Here is a 23,428-nt window from a genome sequence, read left to right on the forward strand (position 1 = left end):
TGCATGGCCAATTTCTGTGCAACGGTTCTGACTGATGTTTTCTCACCTTTCAGCTTCAAAATGTTCTGCCTTTCTTTAACAGAACATAATCTGGTTTTCATTATGACATTAGACTCTGGGCCCAAAACACTCAAGTCAGACTGGTAGGATGCTAAGAGTCCTTTTATGTCAACAAAGACCTGACCAATAAAAGATACCTGTTAACCAACTGCCCTGATTACTTTTGTTCATTCTAAAACAATCAATTTGCTTAATTGACACAAGAGCTACATGGTTTCATGAACAATTATTATTTTCAGGGCTCATAGTACTGGAGATAGTGGGTCATTGTATAGAACAAAAATGCTGTACCAACAGAAATCTCAGCATATTTATCCTCACAGCAGCCGAATATATATATATATACTGTATATTCTGTTTACTTATTTTCCAGTATTTCTATAACAAATTCAAAATTGCACCCATAGAATTTATGTCATGCAGTCACTGGACAGAATACTAGGAACCCCCTGTCCAATTTATATACAGTACTACTTCCTTGACAGAAAATGCGCGACTCACTTGAGGCATACGTCGTGGACATTCATCACCCTGGTGTAGCCAGAACAATCCTCAATCTCAGTCCTATTAAAACCTAGAAGTACTGGCATAATGTGCAGATAAGTCCCACACACCATTACTGTCGTCACAGCATCAGCTGAAAGAGATGGGATTGAGCTGCCAATATTTCAAAGCCTTGTGGAATACAGGCCAAGTCTTGTTCAAGTGGTTCCTGCTGCTTGCAGAGACTCATCATTTTATTCAGTAGAGGTTCGTAACACCAATGAGTCTATAAATAACTGCGAGTGCAGCCTCAGATTTCTGGGCGAAATTTATAGTTATAAATTATGTGTAACTTGGCATATATTAAAGAAAATTAGTTGACTCACAGTGAGTAACAGACCACTACCAATACGTAATTTGAAAAAGTTTGACATTTACTGTATAAACACCTTTAAAATGTATTATGTCAGCAGTTTTTATACATGTATGTTGTCTTTTCTTCCTAAAGTACAACTTTATTTAAAATGTATTTTTTATGTTATTTTAAAAAATAATCTAAAACTGGTTTAGGGTGGTATATTGCAATGTATAACCTCTTCAATATTTTTATAATGTCTTATTTTTTCATTTTAATATTTTTTCCATTTTTATTATCATATATCTAATATTACATGGGAGATATTCTTATTTAAACATGATTTGTGCACACTTCATTATTTGCGTTCACTTAAATTTCATCGTGTGGAAACAAATTAATGCACAAAATAGAATTAACCAATTTGGAACTAGTTAAGGTACTGTATTCAATAATTATACAGATTATGATACCAAAAATATTTTTATTAACTTTTTGATACAATATTTCATTTATAAATATCATAATATCAATACAGTTGTAAGAAGTTGCTCATCCTTCAGATAGTAATGGAAACTAATGATCATTTAAGTTTTTTCCTTTACAATGAACACTGTAACTCCCATTACTATTACTAGTACAAAGTACTATGACCGTTTGATTTCTCTGCTTCTCAGTCTGAAAATGCTTTGAAAATGTTTTGATCCCATGTAAAAAGTGTTCCACTTATTATATCTCCCAATTAACCATGGCTTACCTCACCTTTATTCTTAAGAGAAAAATGAAAATTGTCTCCTGATTAGTCTTGAATGTCCAGAGTTACAGTAGTTTCTGAAAACAGAAAGCAATTCTATCTCTAGAGCAAATTGCTTTGGATGGCTCTCTGAAAATAGTTAAACTATGAGGAAGCTTACTACAGAAACTGTTTGGCCTTCAGCTACAGTTTCAAAAGGAAGGGAGAAAAGGAATGGAAGAACAGTCATAGATGCACAGTGGGCATCAAAAGAAATGTTTTGTAAATGCCAGCAGACAAAGCCCCCCACATCAGCAGATGTTTCTCTATTATGGATCTGCAGACATCATTAGTCAAAAATTACCAACATCTGAAATGCAGTTAGCAACAAAGGAACGGTTTTCACCACAGGGCATTTGAAAGTAATCTTTGTACAAAGACTCGTGTTTCTCAGCAGTGTTGCCTGAGCAAAAGGCACTCGGGTTTTCGACAAAGCAGAACTTGAACCTTTGTTGAGCTCCCTGTTTTGTCTGTGATATGGATGTTCTCATGGAAACAGATCTTTATTCATTTTCAGCTGTGCCATAGTGCCATCTATCAAGAAATGTGAAATATCACAACAACACAATGATGAACATTTGCTAATGAAAATGTATGTACTGTAATTACAACTGTAGTTTATTAGAATTACAGCTAAATATTTAAATATTTTTAGGCAATGGTTTTCATATTTTAAAATATTTTTAAAACGTGCAAATTATTTAAATTATACCAGTGATATTCAATTAAAAATTGTTAACTTTGGGAAAAAATGTATTTTTATTTTAGGAGCACATGATGGCTCTGGGCTTTATTGTCTATAAAATACTCGGGAATGGTACAGATCTTGTTTGGTCATCATACAAAATATTTCTCTAGTTATAAAAGTAAACAGTATTTGTCTGTTATTGTAGGTTTACTATGCCAGGTTATTTAAGGCGTGCAAAAGATAAGCAGTTTGAAGGATGGAATTATAGAGCACACAAGTGTACTTATGCCTTTATATAGGTAGAAGAAAGTGGTACAAGGACTACCCCCACTGTTCCCTGACTTACACAGATCAGGAAAAAGTTCTGGAATTCATCCAGAAATAGAGCTCATGCCTGGACTCTCCTTTTAGCAGCTTTTTAGCTCAGTGACCTCAGCTTTGAAAAGCTTTCACATCACAAGCCTACATACCTTCCATCACACTGACTGTTGAACTAAAATACACTGTAGATCAACACACTGCAATAAATCTACTGGGCAATTATTGGACTGAAAAGACTTTTCATCATTAATAAATTACAAAAATACAAAATTTAAATTATTTTCAATACAATAAATAAGACATATAGACCTTTTAAGAGTAAGAGTAATTTTCCATATATTACTCTATAGGAGAATTAACTAATTAATGAATGCTCAGGGTTAAGCCAATCCATAGATTTAAAACCATGAAAATACTGTACACAATTTGGAGCTAGTCTAGTTCCTTTGTCACTGTTTGCATGAGATGTTTGGATTCTATCAGATAGTCTGGTATTATTTCTAACATGATACTCAAAATAGAAATAAATTATACCGTATTGCTTTATTGTATGTGTCAGTCACGGCTGTGTTCACATCCATTTTTATATTGGATTTTAAGCTTAATGTTTGTTTTCCAGTTCATGTAACAAAGCACATACAAAGTTCAAGTAAAGAAAATAGTGTTCCATAATGTACAGTATTAAGGCCAATCAAAAATGGACAACCTCGGAATTTTCTCTTCTACACGACTGAATTTTTTGGTAGAATTAACTTAAGCCTTTTTTTACATGTTTTACTTTAATTAGTAAATTTGGATAAGATTTACTTTTTATGCTTTTGTATTTGGAATGCAAATGGAATTATTTTTTATATGGTTTTGTGTGGCAGGATCTGTTCCTATAATATTCCTCAAATATTAATTACCTTAAGTGTTGTATAGGAGACATTTCCTTTAACTAAGGCATTGATTCAAGTCTCGAAACACTTACTGTAAGCCTAAAACTAAAGGGAAGGTAAAATTAGGTGGCCTAACGTATTGATACAAAAACTGTCTTTGCTCAAAAAAAGTTAGCACAAATTAGCACACTGACAGCTCAAAATAACAACACCTGACCAGATGTAATAAGATGTTCTTTGCAAATGAAGGCTGTTGGTGAAAAAAGACAGTGCATACTAATCACAGGATTTTGGCACAGAAAATAAAGACAGGTGCTAAACACAGCAGCAAAGAAATAGTGTGAGAAACAGGTGTCCTCTCAATCAACAAAATGTTCACAAAGCAGCAAACACACCTGAGCAGCAGGTTGAACTATGTCACAGTGAAACTTCAGAAAAAGGAGTTAAAAGACTTCATAGAAATGAAACCATATAGCAGACACTGTGGTCAAAAAACAATAGGAAAAATATAAGGCAAAATGACCTGAGATTGTAAGAAACACATACAGTACTTTATTTATTTATATCATCATTAAATAAAGTCAGGCTCAATAATTGTATACCAGCGAACATCATCAAATATGAATGGTTAGATAATGTAAAATCAAAGGTTAAAAACAACTGCATTGTATCCGTTTACTCTTTGAAATTGTAATAATGAATGTGTCAGTCTTATTTATGGATTTACACAAAACAAAGTCTATCATTATGCCACATATTTTACTAGGAATTTTCTAATGGAGTTACTCACCACAATAGTCTGAAAGGTGATCCAGAGTTAGTAGGGGCTTGCAAAAGTCCTGAAAAGTTGTGAATGATGCACAGTTCTGTGTTTGCGACAGTCAATCGCAGAACACTAGAACAGACGAGCAATAGATCCACATTAATACATTATCATGTGAGGTTTTTGTCACGCTCTCTACAGCTAGAGGGCGCTACTACTCTGTCCTGTCCCTAGTTTCCCTGTGCTTTGCTTGTCCTTCCGGTATGTCTCTGTCTGGGGCTATATATTTCCGGCTCACCCTTTCCTCCTCGCTCAGCATTGAGGGTTTGGATGTCTTGAGACCCACCTAGCACCAGGTTGTCTTTTCTGCGGCCTGAGGGCATAGGTTTCTACCCAACATTGTCCAGCTCACCACTATGCATAGGGTCTTTTTTCGCTCTCCTGCCATTTCACGGCATGCCTTTCCAACATCCATGACAGTTTTGTCCTATTCCTTGAACTGTTAAGAACTTGTTAATGATGAAATACTGATGTTTGTCATTATGTGAAACTACTAAGCACGCCTGTACCTGTATTTTAGTTCTCTCTCATTTCAAAGAAACAAGGTGACTTGGCAGTGAAATAGCCATTGTCCAGATTCTTTCAGTTAATTGTGGATGATTACAGCTGCCATATTTGTAGTGTAGTAGATGGGAGACGTGCCTGTTAGGTGTTTTTAATGCCTGTCTGTGGTTTTAATCCCTCAATTTACTGGCATCCTAATCTAATTTGAATATCAGGAGACCACTGTTTATCATTTTCTGCTTTCAGTGTTTGCCAATTATTTTCCCACTAAATTCCCACTTTTACAGTATATTTGAAATGAAGATGTTGTTCTGGTGATGTTCTGTTTAAGTTATTCTCAGCATACAGACATTTAATTACATTGGAATGAAAGGACTTTCACTGAATTCTTTGCAACAGTTGTAATAACTAAATACATGAGGCCCAAGATATTTTATAAAACTTAAGGACCACTTATGGGATTTGCTGCCTTGTTTATGTTTCTGATTTATTTTCTTATTGTAAAATGAAGAACCCATAATTAAATAATAATTCTCCTTGCAAGGCAGCCATTGCATTTTAGATTTTTATTAAATTAACTGTCTATAAACATTTGAAGTAGGCTGATGGTGTTTTCTGAGGGATGGTTTTTGTATCTGTAGGTATATGTGTTTTCCTTTTTGGTGACCGCTGGGGTTTGGAAAAATGTTTTTCTTTGTTCATCATTTGACAAACAGTAGCTTTTGTAAAATACTGTAAAATAACATGTCAAATAACAAAAAACTAATTGGTCACTGCAAGATCACATAATGTACTGTAAATATTTATTTAATAAATGTAAAACATCAAGAGGTGCTGAGCTTAAATGTCTGTCAAAGTTTAAATATCTGTCAAAAAGTGAACTATTTAACAGTAATATGTAATAAAAAATATATAGCATTTTTTATTTAAATATTTTGAAATATAGAATGCTATTGGATTTTAAAATAGTTGATTTAATTACAAATGCCTTTTTTTATATTCGCTCCAGATTGCATTTTATTTTCACATATATTGCTCTTGTCATCCTGTAATCTATCACAGAAGTTGTCAGGAAATCAATATAAATGTTCTTATTTTCTTCACTGTAGCCATTTTGTGTCAGTAATTGAATCTCTATCCAGCCCTCCAGATCTACAGTATGCCTTCCACAGATTACTGCTTGCAACATACTGTAAATTAACCTGAATACTTTTAAAAACTCTAAATGTACAAATGAAATATTTTTATATTAGAAAAGTCTTGTCTAATCAAAAATTCTGTCTACCCTAAAATATATTTGTACTGTGCTTGAAGTTAGAATGTTAGTTTATCAATAACAATTTGTCCAATTGGCCCCATTGGTCATACTTCATAGTTTTGTAGACACCCCTATTTTATACCATAGTCTGATGTCTTAATTAAACTAAAGTAACCCTAAGGTAATAAGGAAACACTTAGCATAGCCACAGCATCAGCAGTCTAGTAGTCTGATCTGATCAGATCTCAGATATTAAACAAAGTTGCTCCAGGTCAGTACCAGGCTGAGAGACTTGCAATCAAAATCAGTTTGTTACTACAAGGGTTATTATTGGACCACTAGGTGGACATCATACCTCTGGACCAGCTTTTCTGATCCAGTGCCCCTGTATAGAGACAGGAAACATTGTGCTCTAGGAGATGCTGTCCTTCAAATGAGACATTAAAACAAGCTCCTGCTCCACTTGGTCACTAAAGGTCCCGTTGGGACCATTTCCAATTTTGTACAGCCTGGCCTAACTACCTTACACCTTAATTAAACTGTTGAAATAATTTCTTATTTCCCTGCTTCATTTTGTGAAAGAACAAGTAAAGGTTTATTCCATGCTGAAATAGAGAAGAAAAGAAACACAACGTTTCAGCTGTAGAGCCTTCCCTAGGTGAAGGAGAAGGCTCCAAAACCAAAGAAGACTCCACAGCAATGTTCCCTCTAACCTGTGTGCATGTGCGCGCTCACACAGTTTATGAAATCAGCACACATACAGTAGGAAATTGAACTGTGCACAAAAAAAATTAATTCCCAAAAAATGTGATAATAATAAAATAAAAACAGTTGTCAACTGAAAAATACCAAATCGACCACATGAGACTGGCCCCGAGAGGCCCAACTTGGCTGTGTGCATTATTATTGCTACTCGATAATCGATATCTCTGCTTTCGTAGTCTCGTACCTCACTGCTCATGCTCGCTCGACACTCAGTCTCTATGACTGGGCTCGTTGAATCGCTGTCCCTGTCTTTTGGATCTCTATGCTTCTATGAGAATGATTATATTGACAAAAAATAATTTCAGGTTTACAATTTTACATACACTCAATTTAGTACGCACAGGTTTTTGTCACTGGGGGACAAATTTGCACAACTTGAAATTTTTGCGCACACAGGCCATTAAAAATTAGAGGGAACATTGCTCCACAGCCGAAACATGTTGTTTCTTTTCTTCTCTTTTCAGCATAGAATAAACCTTTACTTGCTTCTGTGCAGCCTAAACATATTGACGCAGCTACCTACTTGAACTATTTCATAGTAGTTATTCATCTTCATCTTTGTGATCCTTTAGAATGAAAAGTGCAAAATATAATGTGATTATTAATTGTGAATTATTTAAAGCAAGGGCACTCCAGCATCCCTCATACTGATGCAGTAAATATTTTTTTTAATATTAAAAGTGGAGAAACATCCCAGTTTATTTTCTACTCTGATCTCTTCTGAAGAAGACAGATCACTGATAATACATCTATAAAAGACATTTAATTAAATCAGGCCACAGTTAATCTAATGATAGGCCCCAGTCTGCAAATTAAATCAAATGGAGATAGGGACATATTTTCAGCTTACTCAAATGGAGAAGGGCATATTTACAAGTGTTCCAAGGTTATAGATATAAAGTTATATAGTGCTTTGTCTGTCTGTGTCACAGTGTATTTATACAATTCAAAATTAGGTGATGTTTATTTATCTTGACTGTGGATGCTTTTGGCTTTAATTTTCTGCATATCACAATAATTTCTGGGCTTTTTAATTATTAGACAATAGACAATGGCATCACAAGATGTACTGCATAAATGGACTGCATAAAAGCACACATACTGTATATAGAGAGCCACCCTAGAACGATGAGTAGACAATTATCATGTGCATACCTATGTGTTTGAGTATAGTTCGCATTTACACTTCACATGGGAAATAAGGCCTTGCAAATATGGTTTGCAAAAAAAGTACATACTGTACTCATCTGAAGGTTCAAAGAATGTATCCCATGATGGTCAATACAGTACAGTATGGCCTAACGTGTTCATTGACAATTATCTCAGTGTCATTGTGCAAGCCATTATTCATGCCAAATAGTTTAAGAGTGCTGAAAAGATGATAGGGGCCCCCAAAGATCACATCAAGAAGCTTCTGCTCCTCTGTGGAGTTATTTCATGCCATTTAATAAATAATTTTATGTGGTGATCTGAACAAAGGTAGACAAATACCACCATGCAGCAGAGATGGGTAATTTTATTCATGCGCATAGTCTTTTATGAGGTATTTGCTATTTTAATGGAAAAGGATACTTTATACTTTAACAAAAGGATGTTATATTTACATTTTTTGTTCTTTTGCTAAAGTATAAAACTACCCTTCTTAAAACATCCTGCATCTGTATTTCTACATGTTAAATTTTGGGAACGTTTACAAAAGATGATAGTCAAAATGTGTATCAATGAGGAAGCTTTAGTGCCTACTCTTTAAAAGATGTAATTTGTAGCTGTATTTTATATTTCTATACTATTTATATTTAAAGGTTTGGAACAGGAAACAATTCATAACTGATCCTTTCCACAAAGTAATCCAGACTATAGGTACAGTAAGGAACTTCACTTCCTTGGTAAAGCATAACATATTATAGCCTGATAAAACATTAAAACACAAAGAAGTTTAAATCTGAGGTACTCCCCTTTCTTAATGCGACACAACTATGTAGAAAAAAATGAAGCACATCTGTAAATTAGAGACATGAGGTCGCAACGGTAGAGCATAATAAATTAGCTTCTGTGGTAAGGCATACACCACAAGCAATCCAAAGGAAAAGACATCAGAAAATGTCTCCTTAAAGTAGATAACTTATTTATCCTTCGCTGATGGATAGATACGCCGCATCGTCTTCATGGAGGCTTTAAAAAAATCCTGTAAAATTTAGACGCAGCAGAAAATGTGCTGTGCTCACACACTTGATTTTAACAGCAATATAAAATTGCTTTTTTCAGCAGTGATGCTTGTGTTCACGCTATACATCTCAATTAGCCACAAATTGCAAGGATTTTTCCCATGTTAACAGCTGTACAGCACGTTCATTATGACTAATGCTCTGTGAAGTTAACCCTTTTGTATGCAAAAGTCTTCTGTTCACTTCATCTCAGAAAAGCCACTGATAATGTACAGGGTTCCATTTTCTTTTGGGTTTAAAACAAACTCTATGGATAAATGAAAAACACAAAAATGTACCGCAGCATTAGTCTGTGTAGCATTGGAAATATTGTACAGTGTTTCAATACCAATATGTCAGTTTTAAGTGCCTTTGGCAGATGTTACCATGTGTTTATGGAATAAATTGATGAATCATAATGTCTCAGGAACCGGCCCACTAGAGAAGATGCACGTTAATTACCATGACTGCTCTAACTTTGCAGAAGGTCCCGTTTCTAGTCTTATTATAGTTAATAATCCGCTTTTCGCATTAGAAACCTTCACTTCAAATCTGAATTAATTTAATTTTGGTAATGGAGAAATTAACATTAACTGTGGGACTGCAGCCCTTCACTGAGCCACAGTTCAAGAACAAAGACATCATAAGCATGCAAAATGTCGGGCTTCTGCACATTGCTATGCCTGCCATGCTCCTGTGGATTACAAACTAATCAAATATAATGACTTTGTGTTTAGGGTTTAACCCATGGAAGATCCATCTGCAGTCCAACAGCTGTCAAAGTCCTGTAAATTAGGATGAATTGTGACAGGCTCAGTAAGATTGTTTTGTCCAAGACGAAAAAACAGAAAATGATGTCATGCATTCTGACCCATGACAGAATTACAGAATTGGCAAAATAAAAGCTGATACACAGCAGGGTATGGAATTAAAAAAATAAAGTTAACAGCATGTTTCTTAGAAGGTTAAGAACACTAGATCTGAATAAATCTAGAATATTTGGAGCTGTGAGTAAATATCACAACACGTTGGTTTTGTCTGGTTTATTAATTCTACAGAATTAATAAAAATAGGAAAATAAAAATGCAAATGATAAAAATAAGAAAATAAAAACGAAAATTACATAGTCTTATATTTTTCATTCATATGGCATAATACTATAGAGTCATCTTGCTCATTTCAAATGAAATACCACCTTGACTTCTGAGTCCTGTTTGATGTTCAATAGAAGATTAAAGCAATTTCAGGTAGTGTTTATTTTGTTATTGTCATATTATTTTTGGAATGTAATTTTTTGTGCGCAGTTCATTAAAGCAAAGATTACACAACACTGATACTGCATATGTAGCGGAGCTAGTTCGGATACGGTGATGTCATCGCCCTGCCTGCGCGTAGCAGGGACCTCAGCCGCCTGGGCTGAGGGAGTTCTCCTTTAGCTCATGCGGCTAGCTTCCTGTTGCGTTACGCCGGAGACCCGGGTTCGCGCCCCAGGTGTTGCGGGACGAAACGGGTGGGTTGGAGCGGCGGTGGGCACGAGCCCGGGCAGAACCGCGGCGGTCACACATAGGACCGAATCCAGCCTGAGATCTGACCTTGGAGAATAGTGTTCCATGCTCTGATGAGTGCTCTCTCAAGCTCTGATAGAGTTGAAGTTCAATGATGTCTCACTGATGTGAGAGGATTCAATTTTTTATTTGTCAGAGAAAAGCAGATTACCACAGTGAATGTAGTTTCACCAGATGAGTTCACTATACCAGTGAAACTGAACTTGGACGAATCTATAATAATAATAAACTTTATTTTACATAGCACCTTTAAAGGTGGCTTCTCAAAGTGCTCTGCAGAACTATAACAACAACAATGACAAAATACAACAGATGCACAATGAGAATACACAATGGGAGGGCACAGTAGATGGGGGTACTGCATACAGTAGGACCAGAGGGTTAAAGAACAGAACAGTTAAGTAAAGGCTCTTCTAAAGAAGAAGGCTTTGAGTCTAGATTTGAAGGAGTTTAGAGAAGGTGACTCTCTGATATCCTTGGGGAGAGAGTTCCAAAGCTTTGGGGTATAACAGGAGAAGGCCCTGTCACCCATAGAGTGATACAGAATACAGAATATAGGACCATAGAGTATCTAGGACCTATTCATTTAGGAGGTCAAAAAGCATAGGATCATATTTCATGTAGACACCTCAGAATAGTACTACTGCTAACAGGGTAATGACAGGGAAGTGTTTCTTTGATTTTCTGGTTCATTTGGAACCAATTGGGAAGCTTGTCCTAAGCAGTGATACTGTATATCTCTGAGCCAGGTAATGTGTCACTGAATTAAACAGTCTGTAAATAAACAAAGCTGTTAACACTGTTTAATCAACGTACAAACGCATTAAATACTTAAATTCAATTAGATACAATCATCCAGCCATTCAAGTACACTGCTTATTCCTGGTAATGGTTTTGGCAAACCACAGCTTGTCCTAGAAGCACAGGACAAATGTTAAGTAATGTTTCTTTTAATTTTTGCCTGATCTGCCCTTTAATAATTTTCTCTCCTGCCCTATGATTCCTTATAGGACTCCTTTTTTTTCTGTTACTATTTCAAAAATATCTTCTTACTAGCTTGTTTGTATAATATCCCCCTATAAATTAAGATCTGAAAAAAAACTTTATAAGACAAAGTTGTATTATTAAGAGAATGAAACAAGTCTTCAGCAATTAGCTTTGATTCAAGGTGATGCTGTATAGCTCAAAAGCATTTTATATACTTTTATATGATAACAACTATCATATAAAAGTTATCCTGAGGTTGTTTATTCAGAACAATGGCAATGTCCATTAAACTTCTTTTGAAAAAAATGCAATAGACAATAAGTACTTGTACTGTACTTAGCCTAAGTTTAGAGGTATGTCTCATCTATGTGTATGCTATGTGTGTCAAGCATCGAGAGAAATATTGACATAATAATTATATTAATAATTCTTTACACTTATATAGCACTTTTCTGGACACTCCACTCAAAGCATTTTACAGGCAATGGGGACTCCCCTCCACCATCACCAATGTGCACCACCCAGCTGGATAGTGCGACAGCATAGTGCGACACAGTATAACAATATATAGCCTCTTGTACCAGTGCATAGTAAGAATATTTATTTTGTATCTCTTGTGTACACAATTTTTGATTTTCTAAATAATTTTTCTGATAAAAATATACCAAAAACTTAAAAATAAGATACTGTATATATAATACTAGATTCTGTGATCATAACATTTTGAACCTTAAATCTTCATTAAAAGACCTTTTCCCAAAAAATACTTACTCAATGGACCAGTGATATCTCAATGTAGAAAAACCATATTTAACTTACAAAACATGAAGTATTGCATTCAAGTAATCTTAAGAATAATAAGTATTCAATAAAATCTGCATATCCAACAGGAATACTGTAGCTTTATCCTTTTGTACTATTGTAAAAAGTACATTTGGGAATAAAAACATTTTCTTAGGTCAGTAAAAAAAATTACCTTGTCTATGACTTGGACCTGCTTTCTTGTATGAGCATCCAGTATCTCCACTTCAAAGTAAGCAATTTTGGTACGCCGAGTGAGCTGTGGGAAACCCAGAGGACATGTATTTAGGACAAGCTGGGAGAAACTGTAGAAGCTCCTGGGAACATTATGTGGTACAGGTGACATTCTGGCTCAGTTTCTCTGCAGAGACCTGCTACTTCTTAACCTAGATGGAATGAGTAGAAAAGACCTGTCTGTGCCTGAAGTACTTACACAGGGACTTAACCAAAAACAGAAGGACCATAGCAATCACTTAAATAGCTTGTGAGAGCCAAACGCAGTCAGAGATGTCAAATGACATTCCATATGAAGTACATAATCTTATTCAGCAGGACCGAGAACAATGACTATCTAATCACGTTCTATATATAACTTGTAATTGTGTGTCAGAATGTCTTGTTTTCATCTCAGTGCATAACATTTCAGTTCACACATGTCTTTTCTTCACATCCTGCCTTGCTGAAGTCAAAGGTCCTTCAATGAAGATTTCAGAGCCAGGAGGCACTCAGAACAGGCAATTGTGAAAATTCCAGTCTTATCGCAGTGGTGAAGATGTTAGGCAGGATCATTTCCAGAGCCATTGCTGATTGGGCATACAGTAGTTGTGTTACTTGGGACAGCTCAAGTAAAGTCTCGTTGTTAGCAGCAGTTGAGAGACGCCAAGCAGCAAACTATATTTATTAAATTTTATAATCAACCCCTGCAATAGAAAGATGTGATATTGTTTTGACTTTTAGGATAAATGTCCATACAATCTTGGAAAGATAACTGACAACACCATATAATTTAATGCAGTCTTCTTTGAACAATAACAAAGAAATGAGAACTGTCAAGAAACACCTTGGATATAATTTTGCTTAGGTTAAGAAAATTAACCTAGATTGCTTTTGTTCAGTATTTCTGTAAGACACTGGGAGAGAAGTATGTCAAATGCATCAAAACCTCTTTCAACTAATTGTTGATATCTTAAATACTGTAACTATTATTATGAAGTCCACACATTTACTGCTCCAGTTAAAATGCAAGGAATTTCAGAAAACATTAAAACACAAGAAAGTTATGCATAATAATACATAAATACAGTTCAGATTTATAAACTCAAATGATCTTATGTGATACCCTTAAAGTTATTAAAGAAGTTATTAGAAGTAACAGCTTTGAAGATTTTGTTGTTGTCATTAAAACTGAGGAAATTTCACGTAATATAAAATGTGTTATTACATTCTTAAAAAAATAAAGGAGGTGGCTTTAACCATTATTATTGTTTCCCCACATTGTCAAGATCACAAATATGTTTTTTTTTCAAATGTACCCTTTTAAGTTTAATTTCTTTTGTATCCTATCCTTATTTTTGCTTGTTCAAAGAACTCTAATATATTAGTAATCAAGACCTTAAAGTAATTGACAAAAAGAACATATAATAAGGTATATTTAGATTTTCAAAAGTCTTTTGATCACGTTTCTCATAAAAGATTAGTTACAGCTAATAGGCATTACAGAAAAATGTGTATGTTTGGATTGAGAACTAGTCAATTGATAGAAAACAAAGAACACAGATAAGGAGAAAATACTCAAGTTGTGGTGATGTCATTTGTAAAACACCACAACGATATCTATTAGAACCATTGCTCTTCTTAACTTATATACGGTACTTTAGGGATCTACATTTTGGTATAATTAGTAAATTAGTTGAGTTTGCAGATGATACTAAACCAGGAGGAACATCAAAACATGAAAAGGACAAAACACCTGGTAGATTACTTCTAATTTAAACAAGTGTGGGATTTTGCATAAAGGTGGCAAAAACATAAACTACAGTATAAATATATGAGCACTGAACTCACATAATGTCCTTCTCTCAGTTGTAACCCTTCTCATGTTGTTCTTATTTTCTAATTAATGTACTTATTAATGTAATGGACATACAGTATATATACTCTGTGCTGTGCTGTAAGCAAACCTGTCACTCTTTGGAACACCTAGGATTATGATATATGACTATGGCTATCAAAAAATCCGTCAATACACAAAGAGCTTCACTGGGATGTATAGCCATTCGACGGCAAAAGAGGATTTTGTTTTAAACAAGCTGTTTTTAATACATTATGTCATCTCAAGGTGGCCCTCATTTACTTTTAGGGGATTTCAGAGCAGGTTATTCCCCTTCACAAAAACTGCCGAAAATTAAATGTACTAGTAAGCTTAAAATCAAGTTAAGGACAAGACGTAGGTGTCAGAGGGGTGGTATACTGGAAATTCATCTTAATGTAGCCTGCTACCCTCCTCACAAACTGCCTCTGAGTGCTTAGGATTTATTAGATTGTGGCATGCACTACAGCAAAAAGTGCCTAGAAGTATTACCCCTGCCACCCAAAGAAAGAATATCTTTCTACAGTCAAAACGTTTTGCTGTCTTTGTTTTGTATTGGTGTCCTCCCAGACAGAAGATACCGAAGTATGGCCCTACTGATCACGCATGACACAGCCATTAAGAGGATTACATTCAGAAAGACTAGAGCAGATGTTGTAAAGAAAAAACAACTCATGACATGATTGTAATAAATGTGCTGGATGCTGCAAACTGCAGAAATAATTTGGCATATTGCATTGGAATAACTACCTACGTTATCTGGCAGCAGCTGCTGCTGCCTCATCCAAGTAATTGGGCTATATTATTTTCAATCCTATTTCAAACAGAGGTAGGACAACCATTTAATGTGATTTACAGCCCAATATACCACACAGAAGCCTGCTCTGGTCAGAACTCATAATCTAAACAAGGACTTGGTTTTTAAGTGGTTGAATAGAATAAACTAAAAGAAAAATAGTCTTTTGATCAACAGGAAACCACAGAACTAAACCAATTCCACTCTAAGGTGACATGGGAAATCAGAAGACTTAACTCTGACAACATGATCATTTCTGAAAACACGTTACATTTCACCTCCTAGCGACAAACTTTTAATTAATAAATTAAGAGTTTAACTATGGACTTACTGTAATTTATTTTTTCCTACTAAAACTTAGACAATCCTGGCTTTCAGCTGCATGATGATGTGCTTATTACTATATATATATATGGTTTATGAACAAGTATTACAATATTTCCATTTGGTTCCTATTTTAGCTTGTATAAATGTTAAACTACTACTGTATACAAAAATGTATATTATGCATACATATTATGTATTTCAAATGATTTACTAAATGTATATTTAAGATATGGATAATATATATTAAAGCTTTTTGTCTATGGAATTATTTGTTTATTAATATTAAGGTATAATTAATCATATTTAATCATGGTAATCAAATACACGGTAAGTATAACCAATTTTTAAAGGGTTATACAGTACATGACAAGTCTATTTTTAGAGCTGTAGAAAATAGGGTCAAGACTAAATAAAACCTTTGGCCCACAGTCATAAATTTGAATTTTGACAGCCGTTTGCTTTGGAAATGGGCAACAAGTTTCTGACCATCACAGCTACTGTACGTACTGCCATCAGGCGATACATTTGAAATTAATTTCCAAATTATAAGATAAAGCTAGAAGTATGTTTTTTTTGTGTGTGTATTTAACAAATGTCCCAAACATATAAATATGTTAAAATGCTTGGGTAATGTATCGGTAGGTATCAGTATTTGTCGAGATTATCACATTAAAAACAGCAGAAAAACACAGCACAGTGGGTCTGTCTTGATAACAATATAGCCCGTTTCTTCTGCAGTCATCTGCAGAAGAAACAGTGGTATGTCAGCATGAGTCAGTCTGGCCCTTATCCAAGACACACTGTCACTGCTAGGTTCCCCTGGAGACACCTACCAGCCTTCACTCCTGAATTTTCATTTTCCTGCTCTGCCCTCTGTAGGTTTCCTGTTAGCCCCCTGGATTTTCCTTACTATTTACAGTCCTACCTGTGTAAACACTTGGTATACAGTCTCAAATGTCACGTTTTCCCTCCCCCCCCCCCCCCACACCCCACATGACCAATGTAAAATGATGTCCAGGGGTGATGATAGCCAAGTCACTTGCCTCACAGGTATTCCGAATCATGATCATTCCAAATGCCATTTCTTGTTAGTTTTATATATACAGTATCACACAAAAAAATCCCTCCCTTTCTGTAGTTCATCTCATGCTCCCCATCTCCACCTTTGCAGCTGCCCCTTAGTTAACTCCTAAAGTATCTCTGCATGGGGTCCCTGAGCCCTGAGCCAAGCAGATCATGTCAGATCTCACTACATCTAAATACTCAATAAACACCCTCAAACATATTGAATTGCTGAGTGTCATTATTCATCGGGAACATTTTGTTGCAGCCCCCCCTTGACTCTCTTTTAGGGTTTTAAATCTATTCTTACCTGTCCTAAAAATCATTCATGTTTTTTTTCTCATCACTGATGTCACAAAGCCTACCGACTGTACTTAAATCCAGGTAAAATCGCAGTTTTACGCAGGCTCATTCGTAAATGTCTATCTAGATGAAATTAGGATTCAACATATCTTCTGACAAATCAGTCCTAGAGTTAACCAGCACTCAAGTCATCAAACCCACGGACTCCGAAGTCAATTACATTTGATGTTTCCATAATGCATAAAATTTAATTTCGTTAAGTGTGAGTGCACAGCTTCCGAATTTCAAGGGCTTTAGTGTTCACTGGCATTTGTTCCACTCAAGATTTTAGTTGAAATATTTATAGTCTTATTTATACCCATTTAACACTCCTATGATCCTTAACAATTTAGCAAATCCTGCATACTACTGGATCATACCCTTTTTTGTGCAGTAAATATGCACCATTTATTTAAATGTACTCAAAATACCCACAAAACCGACTTCTCTTGCACCACTTTGTTAACTCTGTATTATAGTGCCATCCATGGTTTGCTTTACTAATGGAAAGAAAATATCATGCATTTAACTGTTGTATCACAGATGAGGTGGACCGGTCCAATGGCAGGCAGTCAGCTTCAAAATACCCAATGTACAATGGTGTTGTTGCTAAATGCGGTAAACAGAATTGTAGTAAATCAGCTCATACAGATACATTTTCAGTGCTAGTGTCACATAGACTCACTTCTATTTGACTAATCTTTGCAGACTTCAGGATAAGCCTTTGCCTTTAATTAGGCTTTGAGATCCAACAACCAAGGTTAACAGATGTTATGTATATACTTGTTATATGTTATATGTTATATATTTTACCGCAAGCCACGCGACATACAGCAGGTGGCAGTAGGAGAAAACAGCCTCATAGTTCAAGTCAAGACGTGTGCCATCACCAAAGGTGTAGTCGCTGTTTATGACGCTAAAAGGGGATTAAATCAACTATCGATATACGGATTTCACAGCAAGATGGCGGATATAAATACGAAACAAATGCTTCAGAAAAGGTAATAAAAGACTGTCGTCTTAATTTTTAAAACTCGTGTCTCGGCATAGTGATTCGAATAAGGGAAAGTAAAACAAATTGGGACATTGTAATTGTTTTATTATTTTGAAGAATAAAAAGTGTGATAGCAGCCAACACCCCAATTTGTCCTGCGTTCACCGATGACTTTCCCATTGATCTGTTTAAATTTTCAGCCTCATAGAAAGCGATACCATATCGTTTGTATCTAATTCTTTAAAGCGCTTTTATCTTTCATTGTATATCTATCACACTAAATGTAGTGAAATAACTTTGGAAATAGCATGTCTTCTCATTATCTTCCGGGTCTGAGTGGTAACAAATATTCACATTGTCATTTGCGACCTTTTTAAATATTTTTTTATGATTACACATTTTTACGCCGATAACATGATTATTCGTGTTGATTTAATCTGCTTTTATAGTGCAAAGATCGCAGCGGGAGCAGTGGTGTGCGTAGAGAGTGAAATAAGAGGAGACGTTACAATTGGTAGGTTGCCCTTTCTTTTTTCTGCATTTGGAATGCTTTCTAATCAGATTGTCCTTCACAACTTGTCATACCTAATTTTATTAAATATCAGGCTTATGTCCACGATAAAAATATGCATTATCAGTGTTGCGTCTTGATTCAGCAAGTACATCTTGAGTTCTTCCTGTCGCTATGGCCATCCTTGCACTTTGTGGTCCTGGTTAACTACGAGTAATTAGCTTCTTTCATTTCTCTTGGGTAAATGAAATATGTGAAAATTGGATCCCCAATAAGTGCAGTAAATGTTGTTTAGTGTATATACAATACAGGCTAAACAGTTCATATGACAGTCAAACAGTGTTTCTTGCTCTTTGTAAGTTTGAATGATTTTCCCAAGGCAGAAATAACCTTTGAAAATTCCTTGTGGAACTATTCTCGCAGGTCCTAGGACAGTGGTACATCCCAAGGCTCGCATTATAGCAGAAGCCGGCCCCATTGTCATTGGAGAAGGCAACCTGATTGAAGAACAGGCTATGATTTGTAATGGGTAGGAGATGCTCTGTGAATTCCCCATCAGTCTATTTCCATGGTAGCAATATTTGCTTACACTGCATTTTTATCTTAATATAGCTTTCCAGAAAACATCACACCAGACACGGACAGTTGGGAGCCCAAGACTATGACAATTGGAACAAACAATGTTTTTGAAGTAGGATGCAGTATCCTTTTCTTTCAGAAAGTAACATTCCAAATTTGTGGTGCATTGCATGTTCTAAAATGTGACATATTCGTAAAATGTTCAACACATTTATGTGATGCATCATTTTGAATTCAAACGATCAAGTAGATGTCGATTCCTTCAGAAAATAATTAAGTTCTATTGTTTTCACGGGAAAAATAGAAAGGTTAGATGCGTGCTTTGTTTAATGTGAAGAGTGATTTGATAAAAACCCACTGTAAAATATCAAACTGTCATAGGGTAGTGAATGCTTTCAGGTGTGTACTTAAACATTTCTTTGACTGACTTGCACAGCATCACAAGCTATGAAAATTGGTGATAACAATGTCATAGAGTCTAAAGGTAAGACCTGAATCTTCCTTTCCCCTTCTTCGATAAAAGTCAACAATACATCATATAAGGGAGGATTAATCTTGCATTATACCATAGCTTTTACAGGACAGTGATCAAAACAACCTATACAACTATATGAATTGTATATGTATGATTTAATTATATTGAAAACTAATGAGGTTGGCATTATATGGGTTACCATTAAAGAGTGCGTGCTTCACTTTTTATTTCTATTTTCATTAGAAGCTCACAGGCTGCATATTCTTTAAATTAAATTAGTTCCACATGTAGGTATGACCAAGTGATTTTCTTAAAAAAGGAACTTTCTGAGAAGGGATATCCTTCAAGATTCTTTCGGATTAAAGACGTCTCTTCTGTTTGAAGCTACAACTATTATTCGTTTGTCACAATGCTGTTTTATAATGAATTCAAGCAATTCACAATTAACAAGCAGGATTTATGTATGCATCTAAATTCATTTGATTCATAAGGTTGCTCTTCTTCATCTAGCTGAAGTAGGTAGGAATGTAATCCTCACCAGCGGTTGCATCATTGGAGCCTGCTGCCAGGTGAATACATGTGAGGTCATTCCAGAGAATACGGTCATCTATGGATCAGAGTGCATGCGCCGTGTGCAGACTGAAAGACCTCAGGTTAGTTCCATGTTGGCATATTCCCACACATTCTGCCCGAGGGGAATGAGGTGTAAATCTCAAAGACATAAGAAGCCCTATAGCCCTGTAGGCTGTCTAAAAATATCTATTGAAAAATTATAAGTAAATAAGAAAAAGTAAGGTGATTACCTTTTCTTTTTTTCTAAAATAACATTAGTTAAGCTTTTGGTACTATGTTTTTCAAATACTTTAGGTGACTGAGGTGCAAATTTACTTTTAAAATGTTCATGCAGACGTTTAATTGATTTCATTTGTGTTTTGATTTATTGTTCGTATTCAAAAGGTCATGGGAAAAGACTAACTCGTCACTAAACCTAAAAACTTGAACACTGTTAGTAGGCTCTTGCTGCTGCTATTTAACGTTGCTCCTGCATGTGGATACATGGAAATATTCAATGGATTTCTCTCCTACAGCCTCAGACGCTTCAGCTAGATTTTCTAATGAAGATTCTTCCCAATTATCATCATCTCAAGAAGACTGTCAAAGGAAACTCCACTCCTACAAAAAACTGAATGTTATGTGAACTGATTTTGTTCTCAGCATCACCCGGCCTGCACACCATAAAGGTATTTTATGTTTATACTGAACAGACCTCTCTTAACAATTGTGATGTGACTCATGAATGAAAAAACAAAACCTTGGGACACCCAGCATGTTTTTTTGAAAAGCATACCCTTAGAAATGAAAAATGAAACTGAAGTTATTTTTTTCTTTTTGGTTGTGCTTGTAAGATGTTTTTTGGTGCACATTATTCATATTTTAAATTATTTTAGTAGTTGCTGCTGTAGCTACAAAAACCTATACATCATAATGTTTCTTTATTATGTTTTTACCTACAGTTGAAGTAAAACTGAAACCCTTCTGTTCATTCCAATACTCTAAAAAATAAAGCTAAGAAACAGTGAATGTTTTCATGTAATACCATTGTTATCGCTAAATAAAGATAACTATTTAATAATATTTTCTTTTTAGTTTTTGTAGCCAGAGCATTGCATATTAATACTCCTTTTGTATAAAGGTAATGCATTTATCCTTATAGTCAGACCTAGATGTCTGTGTGTTTAAAAAGCACTTTAATAGCTTTAATAGCTTTTCATGTGGAAATAAATAAAAAAAAAAGTTATGAAAGCACTACCCAGCCAGTTACAAATTTTTAGGCATCACTGTAAATAAATGTTTTGCAGATATGGGCAGTGTATCAGCACTTTGTTCCTCTCATCTTGTGCAGATAAACTCCCCTTTTTGTATGTTTCACTCCAAGTTATATATCCACTTTGATCAGCAGACATGTATACCTTCTCCAAATCTTTTTTTTTACTGTTTGTTTTTCTCCTGATGGAAGGAGCTCAAATTGGTGTTGGTCATGACAGTCAATGATCATACTGGCCTTCTGCACTATTTGTTTGACGTTCTGTAGATTTTTGAAGCTGTAGTTGTTGTGCACCAATAATTTTGCTGGCTACCTTCACAATCCTGTAGTTATTGTGTGTGTAAAGGTTACCAACTCAGTTAGGACAGATGCAATCGAATTCCAGTGGATTCTTCTCCATGCTTGATAAATATAAGTAGTAAGAATCCATCCTTAGAGATTGTGTCATCCTAGCTGCTTGCTTGACACACCATAAAAATAAGTAAGAGGGGCATCAAACATCCCATTTCTGTTTTTTTGTTAATGTATGAACATTTTTTAATGAAAAAAACTCAAGATATTGATATAGCTATATCAAACGTAACCCCTTCTTCGTCATACATATGATCATTTCCTTTGTAGTATGCAGTGAGCCTTTTAAAAAGGATATTTCCTGTTTTAAAAATCCATAACATCTTCATTCTATTCAGCTTCATGGTTGTGCCAGAGCCTATCCTGGCAAGCAACACGTACCAGGCTGGGTACTTCCTGGGTTGGGACGCAGTCTGTCTGAACTGTTTATTCATTTTGATTTTTGCCATGTCTTTAAGTTTCACAAGGTGGTGCTGCTGAGCCATAAATGCATACAGTTAGCATCAGTCCTGGTTTACTTGTAATTGCACTGGAAGGTGGAGCGTTCAGAGGCAACATATTGTATGCTAAGGTTTTCTATTACAATAATGTAATAATGAAGGCTTGTGATGCAGAAGAAAATGATGTAAACTGAATAAAATATTTTGAATAGTTGTCCGTGGTTTGAGGGATTACACTTTGATAATATGAAACTGCATTGTTAGTGTCTGGCCTTGGTTAACCTTTGTGGTAATGGTAACTGTATATGATGTACAGTGTATATATTATTGTTCTGTTTCATTAATAAAAATCTGCCTTGCTTCAATCCCTTCCCATATTTACAGTATACAAAGTGTATTTCTGGCCTCTAGTTGGTTACCAAGCAAAATAAATCCTCCTCTGATTTAATCCCTGATTTACAGTAAGTATGTTTCTTGATTCAGCTTAATTAGAATGGAGTTCCTGTTACATTAGTGTGGCCCAATCTTTCAATACTGAATCTTTCCATCTTATTTACAGTGTATAACTCACTTGTAACACAGATTCATGGTTCAGTTATGTATATAAAATTCATCTATTCACCCTCACATAACATACGGGCAGTATAAATAATATTTTGTTCTTTATCTTTCGTAAAGCTAGATTGAAAATGTTATATACACATTCATAAGACACTTCAAATATCATAAAAAATGTGAGCTACCTCAGTGGATTTAAGATTTTATGACATTAAACTTGTTGATATATAATATGAATGTCTGTACGGATCACTACAGAAGTGCGTAAGGCAAGTGAACTGATTACAACTTCAGACCTTTTCATTCCTGCAGGTGACGAGAGGAAGTGAGGGCTTTGTTTCAGAAACTAAAGATCTCAGAGAGATTGAACTGAAATCAGTGGGTAATCTGGTGCATGTTTTGTGCAAAAGCTCATGAGATATATGTATCATCAAATGACCAAACAGTCCAAAAAGGAAATATTGAATTGTGAAAAGGTACACAAATCATAAACTGATATTTTGCTCTGAAATACATTATTGTAATTCAGATAAGTGGGTAGTGCTGGAGATTCACACCTTTGGAAAGGCGAATGCACTTCATGCAATCGGAGAG

The 23,428-nt window shown here is 35.2% G+C and overlaps 2 protein-coding genes across 6 annotated transcripts in view; one reads left to right on the top strand and one right to left on the bottom strand.

The window, feature by feature from the left end:
* Window positions 1-12,937, bottom strand: part of LOC148677641 (trans-2,3-enoyl-CoA reductase-like) — a 50,958-nt gene extending 38,021 nt beyond the window's left edge. For 3 of the 5 annotated variants that reach the window (XM_088614204.1, XM_088614375.1, XM_088614028.1), the window contains exon 1: window positions 12,661-12,936. In XM_088614204.1, coding sequence (XP_088470330.1) covers window positions 12,661-12,831 — 171 coding nt within the window. In that variant the 5' untranslated portion in view covers window positions 12,832-12,936. Of the gene's footprint in view, window positions 1-12,660 lie in introns of all 5 variants that reach the window. The other 2 variants (XM_088614292.1, XM_088614119.1) reach the window with 2 other exon arrangements.
* A 5,031-nt stretch (window positions 12,938-17,968) lies between these two features.
* dctn6 (dynactin subunit 6) lies at window positions 17,969-22,641 on the top strand. Its single transcript, XM_088614498.1, has 7 exons — window positions 17,969-18,102; window positions 18,545-18,609; window positions 19,030-19,135; window positions 19,219-19,307; window positions 19,622-19,669; window positions 20,171-20,313; window positions 20,749-22,641. The coding sequence occupies exons 1-7, from the start codon at window positions 18,065-18,067 to the stop codon at window positions 20,845-20,847; spliced, it is 588 nt and encodes a 195-aa protein (XP_088470624.1). The 5' UTR covers window positions 17,969-18,064; the 3' UTR covers window positions 20,848-22,641.
* The last annotated feature ends 787 nt before the right edge of the window (window positions 22,642-23,428 follow it).

Source organism: Lepisosteus platostomus, chromosome 1 (assembly GCF_059453375.1).
Source record: "Lepisosteus platostomus isolate fLepPlt1 chromosome 1, fLepPlt1.hap1, whole genome shotgun sequence".
NCBI classification, from domain to species: Eukaryota; Metazoa; Chordata; class Actinopteri; order Semionotiformes; family Lepisosteidae; genus Lepisosteus; species Lepisosteus platostomus.

Coding starts and splice junctions, on each gene's coding strand:
- dctn6 (XM_088614498.1), top strand. CDS start 18,065: ATGGCGGATATAAATACGAAACAAATGCTTCAGAAAAG. Junction 18,103..18,544: donor AAACAAATGCTTCAGAAAAG/GTAATAAAAGAC, acceptor CTGCTTTTATAG/TGCAAAGATCGCAGCGGGAG. Junction 19,670..20,170: donor CAATGTCATAGAGTCTAAAG/GTAAGACCTGAA, acceptor TTCTTCATCTAG/CTGAAGTAGGTAGGAATGTA.